Genomic DNA, 10,251 nt, shown 5'->3' on the forward strand with positions numbered 1-10,251 from the left:
TAGTCAAATAATATTTCCATAGTACACAGTGAACAATTACCACGTGATATTCGTTGTATCGTCACGTGATATAAACAAGATACCACCTGAGTCGTCGAGAGGAGGCGGTTGTTGTTTATATCGTAACCGTCGCTGTGTTTTTGATTTGGATTTCCCAAAACAATGGGGATCTAGGCCTAGGCCTAAATGTAAAGTTAAATTTAGCTATAGGATAGATAATTTTTTTATGCTTATTCTACATTTTATTTGTTTAGAAGGACAACGTGGTGTGAGTAGCGATCGAATTACTGGCCCGATTTTCTTTCTCTCAACATCATCAGCCAGCAAGCCCCTGTCTGCACTGCATGCGTGGCACTGCTGCTATTAACTAGGGCCTAGCTTGGCTTAGGAATATATATATTTTTTTGCTAAAACATTTTAAAAACTAAACATGCCGTCATCAGGCAAGGTATTAGCAAGTGCTGCTCGCTCTGCTTCATACAACATGATCCTACAAGTAAGTATCTTTTTAAAATTTATTACACAGTAACATGTGTACACAGTATATTTTTAGGCCTAGACCTATATTATAAGGCTAGTTAACTAAGAGGTATTGATTGATTATTATAATTATATTATAATAAGGGTTATCGCAAATAGCTTGAATTCATGAGGAAAGTCATTTCACAATGCATAATGGGAAGGGTTTGGGAGCAAAAACGTCACGACGCGTACGTACAAACCCTTCTCATCATGCGCCGCGCACGCTATTTGCGATAAACCTTATAGGCCTCGCCTACATTAATTATTTTTATTATAAAGCCCATGTTGATTTAAAAAAAGACAATTATTATATTATACGCCATATATGAAAACAATTGTAAAATTATTAATGGCAATTCCGATCATTTTTTAGGTTATGTTTCGAATGGTTACATTTCTACTAAATGCTTTCATTCTACGATACATATCTAAAGAGATGGTGGGTGTGGTCAATGTCAGGTAAAGTAGGTCCAAACATTATTATAAACAAATCTCCCAAAAAAAATCAGAGCGGTTTTCTATAAAATACTAGGCCTACTGCAGGTTTGAAATTTAAATTGACTTAGATTGCTTTAATGTTTGACTTGGGTAAAATTTTTTTTGGGGGGGGGGGTGGGAAATTTAGGGGTGGGGTGAATTAGGGATGGGATTATACTTGGATTGCTTTAATGTTTAACTTGGGTACAATTTGGGAAAAAATTAAGGGTGGGATAATACTTGGATTGATCTAATAATGAAATTTAAATTAAGTCTTTTGTCTGAATTTTAGTTTGAATTAGAAGGTGGTAGGATTGTAGTTGAGCATGTCCAAATATAATCCCATGTTTGTGTATAATCCCAGCCGCTAGTTTAGACTAATATCACACACAGGATTTATGATAAATCGCTAATGAATATGAGTATATTGCCAATCCTTTTTTTCCAGGCCCTTTGTTACTATAGTCGCACAATAATACTGGAAAAAATACATAACATAAATCAATCAAATCTACACAATATCACCGTATATCGAGCAAAATTGGACCGACTTTAGGAGTGGGACTATACCCGGGAAAACCCATGTTCAGGAAAAAATGATTGGTAAGCATTTCTTGTAAAAACTCATCTGAACTGGCTAGAGAGAGGCTACGTCCAGACCAAAAGTCAATAATGGGAATATTTAATTATAATAATTATGCTCTTTTTTATTAAAATTATATTTTTGTAGATTAACACTACTCTATTCAACGATACTCTTTATAGCAAAGGAAGCCTGTATTAGCAGTTCAAACTTTTTTTTTGCAATGTTATATGGTATAGTATTTAATTATAATAATTATGCTCTTTTTAAAAATTATATTTTTGTAGATTAACACTACTGTATTCAACGATACTATTTATAGCAAGGGAAGCATTTCGCAGAGCCTGTCTTAGCAGTCCCACCAAAAACCAATGGGCACAAACTATAAACCTTATCTGGTGCATGTAAGAATGAATATATTATTATGATATTATGCAATATAATCCTTTTGATGGTTATACCAAGGCAATCTAACAGCAGGACACTGAGCTCGCCTTTCCAAGATAGGAACTCGTAACAGTCCTTTGATCTGATGTCTGGCTGCGACACATACCAACAGTACTGTACTACTGCATGTACATATTCTCCATGGCACGAGGTGTCTGCTAAGGGTCATTTTTTTTTTTTATTAGTATTTATTTAGGGATTGTGTCGCAACCACAGATAAACCCTTTGCTCTCCAGAGCTCAGCATACTGTTGTTAGATTTCCTTGGTTATATCTTTAGGACCCCAAGAAGTGTTTTATAGGGTTGTCATTTAAATAGGGGTTGGCCACTTATATTGTTCATTTCACAGGGAAAGTGTTCCCTTAATAGGTGGTCCCAATAGGGAGTTCTACTCTACCGTTGTTATTGTACAGTAGAAAACCTATTAAGGTGACACTTTCAGGACTCAACAAGGTTTCCCTTATTAAATATGTCCCCTGAATATCAGTTAGGTGTAGTGTTAAATAATATTGCCTCCCATCATCTTCCTCATTGTTCCTTTTTACATGAGAAAGTGTCCCTTAATACGAGTGTCCCCTTAATAGGAAGTCCCTGAATAGGAGTGTCTTAACCCGACTGTCCCCAAATACGAATTGTGTCCGTTATGTCTCTTCAAAGCAAATCATATAAAAAGTCTAATTTGAAGAGTAGATGAGTTGAATCCGGCACTAAGTCAGGATTGAACCCAGGATCTTCAGATTGGAAGGCAAGCATGTTAACCACCAAGTTACAGCTCCACTGCATTAGGTTTCCTGGTAATCAATGTCTATGTTATTTCCAATTTTTTCTTAGAATTCCTGTTGGATTTTTCTTTGCAACAATTCTCAGTTTCGTCTGGATGTTTCTGCTTGAGCGCCCAGATGATGCAGTTCTACCAAACTATGATATCGGTGTTCTGATCTTTGGACTGTCCGCACTCCTTGAGCTGTTAGTGGAACCTCTTTGGGTACTTGGACAAGCATTACTATTTGTTAGATTAAAGGTACAGTCAATTTGTTGTGACAACATATTGTAATGGAGCAGAGAATTTAAACATATTTTTAATTTGAAGTGGAGTCCCAAAATGTCAACAGGAGTCTCAAATTTACTTCCATCATCTCTTTTTTTTTAATTGATGTCAATTTTCTTCCTCTAGCAAGGGTTATTTTCTGCCACCTGTTCCATAATGCCATATCTCTCTCTTGCGCATCATGTTCCTCGAAACCAAGGCTTTCTTTCTTTACCATTATGTTTCCACGTCACTTTTGCCGGTCCTCTTTTACCTCAAACTTCTAGATGCCAAGTTCTCTTTACTGGTTCATCTTTACATGCCTGTCCATCTCAAGCCAACAATTTCTATGATTTCTTGAGATCCATATTCCTTCTTTGGCCACTCTCAAGGCCAATTTACACAGACAAGCGGTAACTGTAAGCGGTAAAGGTAAGCGGAAAACACAAAAATTGAATCTACAGTATGTTATTTCTTATGACCATTTACACAGAACGTGGAGAAGATGCGCGGTTGAGCTGAAATTTGCTCAGGATAGAAACCGATTCGATTTTGTGAAAATACAGCGCAGTAATTATGGATTCTGGCCAACCAACGACATTATTGAAGTCCACCGAGTCAAAGACAACAATAAATACGAGTGCCTTTGTAGGCCTAGCCTAATTTTGGAACTTCTTATTATTCAGAAATACAAACAACTACGACATGACTGATTGTTTGTATAAGGATAGTAAAAAGAAAATATAGTCCCTCTAAAACTTGTGTGTGCTAGGCCTACTGATAGTCGGTCACATCCAGGCCCGCAGTGACTGTAACATGCATCAGCCTCGAGGCTTACAAGCACCTACTTTTCACCACTCCGCTCGCGAATTCCGCGCGCTGTGTAATGAGACAAGCCACGCAGGTTTCCACTTACAATTACCGATCATCTGTGTAAATTGGCCTTTATGCTTCATTAATCCCAGGGTTATAATTCAAATCAGTACACTAATGATAAATTACAATGATTTTTAACAGGTGATTATTGAGGGTTTCGCAATAGCTGGGAGATGTATCATGACTGTGATACTGGTTCAAAAATGTCCTGATCTAGGCATTGTTATATTCTGTATAGCACAGGTAAGTTCAAGAATACAATCAATCAACTAATGTAGTCTAGGTTGTAGATGGCAATTCAGGCAAATAATTGTTTAAAAGAAAAATATTTTGGCACAATTGGTATGTCATACCTACAGTATAATTGAGCTGGAATTGAGCTGCAAACAAAAATGAAAACTCCTACGTCAAATAATACCAATAACGTACAATTAGTAACAATAAGAGATGTGTTTCAAGTCTATGACAAACCAACAAACAATATTACCATGGTCATAATAAAATAGTATAACAGTACGGTGAAAAATAAAAGGGTTTTAAAACCGAAACAAAATCTTATCTGAAACAGAAAAAGTCAAATTAATTACTGTAAACATACCTATTTCTAAATACTTCAGTACGGAAGTAAGTGTTTATCAAAACATGCAAGTTATTAAAATAATATTCATTTATTTTCAGCTTTGTTTTACTTTCATCTACGTCAGTTTGTACTATGCGTTTTTCACATATTACATTATCAAGAATAAAGATGACAATTTCCCACTTAAAAGTGTACGAGATATTTTTCCACGCATTATTCCTGGCGCGGTAAGATCACAAAATAGTATTTTATTGGTTGTTACTGGGTGTTGTGGAACATACAGTGTTTCATACCTATACTTTGAACAAAAATCAAAACGTTGGTGCTCCAACACTAACAACATAAGAACAAATAGCTAGAGAAGTCTATGTGTATAATATTACACTACAGTGTATGTATATAGTTTCTATATGTGTTAAGTCCTGTAATGCTTATGTTGAATGAAATGTAATGTTTGTAGTAGTAGTGAGAATGGGCTATTGTCGGTTTATCCAGATAAGCTAGGCACGAAATAGACTATTAATATTGTAGTCTTTATACAGTATTGATTATATTTTAATAGCTTTCTTTTATTATGTTTTTAGTACTGGGCAGATATCTCAACAGTTGTATTAGTGTGGAGTTTTTTTAAGCAAGGTTTTCTCAAACAGATACTTACAGAAGGTATGTGTTGTAGTGACAAGGAGGGGACACTGAGGCTACCACCCAACCCCCACCACCTCGGGGTACACACAGTATGGCAAAAAAAATGTACCTGATCTTGACCTATGCTTATGTAAAATTGTTAGAAGCCGTTTTTTTCTGTTTAACCCTTTGAAGACGCAAGGTTTACCCCAAGTGACTGAGGCTAAATAAGGTATTTTTAATAGGTTTAGGAAAAATAAAAAATACATTTTTATGACTGTAACTTTCTGCAATTGTTGGTTTAATTGTTATGTGAAATGTTTTGGCCCTTCCGAAAAATTGAATTTTTTTTGTGACCTGTAGGTCAAATGCTCAAAAAGTGCAATTCAATGACCAAAAAGTCAACCCGTACGTATACAGGCCTTGTGTCCTGGGACAGTAAATTACCCTGTATGGGATACAGGCCACGTCTAGGGTTAATAATAAAAAAACAATGTATTTTAATTTAGGAGAAAGGTACATGATGACAATTTTCGATGTGCTGAACTTTGGCGATCAGGGAATCTATGACATTATCAACAATTTGGGTTCGTTGGCAGCCAGGTTTATCTTCTTACCGATAGAAGAAAGTGGCTACCTGTTCTTTGCACAGACGGTTGAAAGAGGAAAGATAGCAAAAAGACAACCAAAGGTCTGTCTTTAAAAGCGTTTATATAATAAGCCTCTGTCTGCACTATCAAACTTTATGTGACTAAAAACTTTGAGGTGCTCATATATGGACATGATGATGTCATATCACTACCATATTTGTGGGCACATCACACTTGTTTTGTCACATAAAGTTTGATAGTGTAGACAGAGCTTAAGGCAAATACAATTCTTAAGCATCATCATGGTTAACCTAAAAGTATTTAAAGTCACAGATAATACAAAGTCACATAGAATATAAAAATATATTCAACAGTTCATTTAGACGGATATTTTGTCATATGTATTTTGAAATTGTAGAATGTCTGAACAACTCATAAATTAAAGTATTTCAGTGCTTATTTAATAATTTCCAGTCCTCTATCAGTGTATGGAATCCAGAGTGTAAACCGATATGCCCAAATATTGTAGTGATATGCCCAAATATGGTAGTAATATACCCAAATATGGTAGTGATATCACATCATCATGTCCATATATGAGCACATCACATTTTTTTGTCACATAAAGTTTGATAGTGTAGACAGAGCTTAAGATAAAAAAAAACTGTACACAATAACAGGCCTATACTGTACATTAAACTATGCAATCTTTGCAGGAATCAATTGATCTAGCATCTAAAGCATTGGAGGCATTGCTGAAGTTTGTCGTCCTGGTTGGCGCGACGATTTTAGTGTTTGGATATGCTTATTCATATCTCCTCTTAGATATGTATGGTGGAATCTTACTAAGCTCAGGAACAGGTAAACAAATCCTTTGGGATACTCTATTCAAGGGACACTCCTATTGAGGGGGGACACCCCTATTAAAGGGGACACTTCAACATGAAACGAATGAGAACCAATACAGTCTTCCTCAATACAAGACTTTCTGAAAACTAGAAACTCTTCTTTTCGTCTTAAAGGTCCCAAATTCATTTTTAACATTAAAAACAAATTCTAATATCAGAAATATTAGGCCAGCACCAAAGTGACCAGATTGGGAGAGTTGACTCAATGTAAAGCCTTGTTTGTGACATTTCGGCAAAGTTCACAGCCAAAGAAAGCGTACTGTATCATAGCCCTACTGCTTATGCATTTTCATGCATTGCTCATATCAGCTTCCTCACAATGCGACTTGCGGTACCTTTACGATTTAAAAGCAGAAAAATTCCAAACATTGTCTAGCAATATGCCGGTAAACAAATACTGTAATTCATTTTTGCCGCGTCATGGATTATAATTTATAAAATGTTTATTGTTTCAGGCCCGACTTTACTACGTTTTTACTGTATGTATGTACTGATGATTGCTGTTAATGGGACGACAGAATGTTTTGTTTTTGCTGCTATGAGCCAAGAGGAAGTGGACAGGTTGGTGTAATTTTTAGAACGGGCCTAGCAAATCATCAAGCCACATGTATCTGTTACTACTAATATTGTGACAACAAAATGTGATGTGCCCATATATGGACATTATGATGTCATACCAATACCATACAGTATTTGGGCACATCACACTTTTGTTGTCAACACTAGTTTGATAGTGTAGACAGAGCTTTAAAACAACAATAAATGAATAACATGAACAAGAACACAGTGAGTGCAACTTCAAGACATGGAACTATAGCTATGATAACAAGCATAAGGCCTAGAGTAACAAAAACTAAGCTAATGTATAGCACAATGAGATGCCTTTTGAAACAAATGGCAAAACAATCATAACAATCATACACCAAGGAGGAAATATCTATATTTCCTCCATGCATACACATGCCTAGTACAATAACATAAACTTAGAAACCTGGCAAATATCAATTTATGTTTGGGGCAATAATTGGTTACAATAGAACTCTAAAAACATGGACAATTTAAGAAAAAAAGCTGTATCATGATAATACAACAAGACCTACAATACGTAATGTACTGTATATGAACAACTCCAAGCCCCTGCAAAATGTCCAAGCCTTGGCAAAATGTCCAAGCCTTGGCAAAATGTCCAAGCATTGGCAAAATGTCCAAGCCTTGGCAAAATGTCCAAGCCCTGGCAAAATGTCCAACCCTGGCAAATTGTCCCAGCCCTGGCTGAAAAAATTGCCAATCCTTGGCAAAATGTCCCAGCCCTGGAAAATTGTCCAAGCCCTGGCTAAATGTCCAAGCCCTGGAGAATTGTCCCAGCCCTGACAAATGCTCATTATGCATGCCTGACCACAGCCACTAGGCCTAGCAAATGCTAACATCCATAGTATAAACAAGGGCTAGAAAATCATGTATTTTGTTTCTAATACTGTACTTTAATTAATGAACTAATGCAGCTGTACAAAATGAAGAGAAAGAGAACAATTAAAAATCTTAACTTACAACAAAATTGGTATTCCAATTCCTGGAAAATTCAGTTTGTTTCATGATGTGCATGCAGTGTTTAAACATGGAGGTATGGTTTAAACATGCTGACTGACTTCAGTCAATGCATGCTATTCAAATGAGGTAGTACCACCTGTAAATTGGTCAATGTGCATAATGATATATATATATATTGTTTTTACAATGTGGGTGAAAGACTAACTACTTATATATTTTGTGCATCATGTAGTAATATTTTATTTAAATAATTTGTTTACTAATATTTTTTATAGGTACAATCATAAGATGTTAGGCTTCTCAGTGGTGTTTTTAACATCATCTTATTTTCTTACGAAGAGTGTAGGCAGCGTTGGCTTTATCCTAGCGAATTGCCTCAACATGCTAGCTAGAATAACTCACAGGTAAGATATTAAAACTGCGATAGAAAATAAAACATATTGGTTTTCTGCTTGATTTGCATGTCATCCGTCATATTGTCCAATTGGATTAACATCCAGCAGTTCGAATGAAACAGGCTAGCTTTAATTTTATTGGTGCTCTATGCAACAGACTAAATATAGTGTGGGCCACCCACCTAAAATTTCCAATGCAAACGATATGAAATAGATTTAGTGCAGCACTCCATGTTGCAATATTTATAAGCTCCTTTCTCGACAACCCCCTCCCCTTCCCTGCCCCCACCCATTTTAAATTCATGAATCCACCACTAATGCACTATAAAAAAATGTGACTACAATTTCTTGAAAACTAAATATGGATATTGTATAAATTAATCATTAAAAGTCTGCAAAGACAAATTGAAGCTAAAAAAAATAAGTTTAACATTTATATTTTTTGATTTTTTTTTTCCAACAGTATATATTTCATCAGTAATTTTTACAAAGGAAGCAGATACAGTCCCCTAGCAGGACTTGTACCTACACCTCCTGTGCTTGTAGTTTTTACCGTGTCTGGCCTAATTACTATATTTTCAGAGGTAAGTTAAATTTTGTTTTTAGACGAAAATTTAAAAACAGTAGAACCATATTAACCCCTTGGGACCAAGTACAGTGTTAATATTGGCCATGTTTTATTTTATTTTTTAATTTAATTTTATTTCATCAAAACCAACAGCAACGAAAGTTGCCACTTAAAGGTATGAAACGGAAAACAGATACAATAAATACTCTATTTATGAAGCAAACTTAAATAAATTATGTCAAAATAATAGTAAAAATTAGGCTATTGAGCTCAATTTTTTAAAAAAAGAATACAAATCTTGAATAAAGAATAACTATTGTTAATTTTGTGTTATATTTAGCCTCATGCAAAACCACTATTACTATTATTTAGTTGTTCTTTCATGGACCTACAGTACCTATAAATCTAATTTATAGGTCGATGGTTCTATGTTATGTTATTCTACTGCCGAACCATTTAATTATACTCTATCTAAACCATGGAGCCAATAATCTAATATATAATAAGCTAGGCACCCCCAAAGTGTCTAGGCTATTATATAATATGTTACAATTTTTCAAAATCCACGAAACATGTTTTCTTGATGCAGCTAGCTTGACAATTCCAAACCATATGTCACCTTCATGGCAACGAACAGTCAACTAGTAGTAGTAGTTAAATTATCTTAAAATATTCAACAATTTGTTCCATTCTTTTTTCTGCAGATTACGTTTTGCTGTAATCAAGGTCTTTTTTATCGTTTTCTCCACGTCGTCATAGGAGCTGTGTGTCTACTAATCACTTTCATCACAATTTTCTTATCAGAAAAAAAATTAATATCATTTGTAATTGATCAATGGAAAGAACGGCGAACAGATGAAGATAAAAAGAAATAAAACTATGTAAAGATAAAAACAGATGAAAAAAAGAAAGAAAATAAATTAAATATTTACCATTCACGGAAGTCTGCCTTGTTTTGTGAGAAACTGGTTGGCGTTTTTTTTTACTTGACACAAACTATTAAACTGTAACATAAATACAATACAGGAAAGCTATAAAATATAAATTAAAACAACTACCGTATTTATTAGAATATAAACTCCCCCTACCCCCCCCCCCCAATAAAA

At 35.0% G+C, this 10,251-nt stretch overlaps 1 protein-coding gene across 2 annotated transcripts; it reads left to right on the top strand.

The window, feature by feature from the left end:
- The first annotated feature begins 101 nt into the window (after positions 1-101).
- Positions 102-10,083, top strand: LOC144855164 (man(5)GlcNAc(2)-PP-dolichol translocation protein RFT1-like). Of its 2 annotated transcripts, XM_078712978.1 has the most exons (13): positions 102-496; positions 896-981; positions 1,870-1,986; positions 2,861-3,050; positions 4,074-4,175; positions 4,611-4,739; positions 5,097-5,175; positions 5,646-5,827; positions 6,443-6,587; positions 7,090-7,195; positions 8,458-8,586; positions 9,041-9,161; positions 9,850-10,083. In XM_078712978.1, the coding sequence occupies exons 1-13, from the start codon at positions 431-433 to the stop codon at positions 10,018-10,020; spliced, it is 1,623 nt and encodes a 540-aa protein (XP_078569104.1). In that variant the 5' UTR covers positions 102-430; the 3' UTR covers positions 10,021-10,083. The 2 variants fall into 2 exon arrangements, with proteins under 2 accessions (XP_078569104.1, XP_078569105.1); XM_078712979.1 differs by lacking the exon at positions 896-981 and having other exon boundaries at positions 454-496.
- The last annotated feature ends 168 nt before the right edge of the window (positions 10,084-10,251 follow it).

Source organism: Antedon bifida, chromosome 11 (assembly GCF_963402885.1).
Source record: "Antedon bifida chromosome 11, ecAntBifi1.1, whole genome shotgun sequence".
NCBI lineage: Eukaryota > Metazoa > Echinodermata > Crinoidea > Comatulida > Antedonidae > Antedon > Antedon bifida.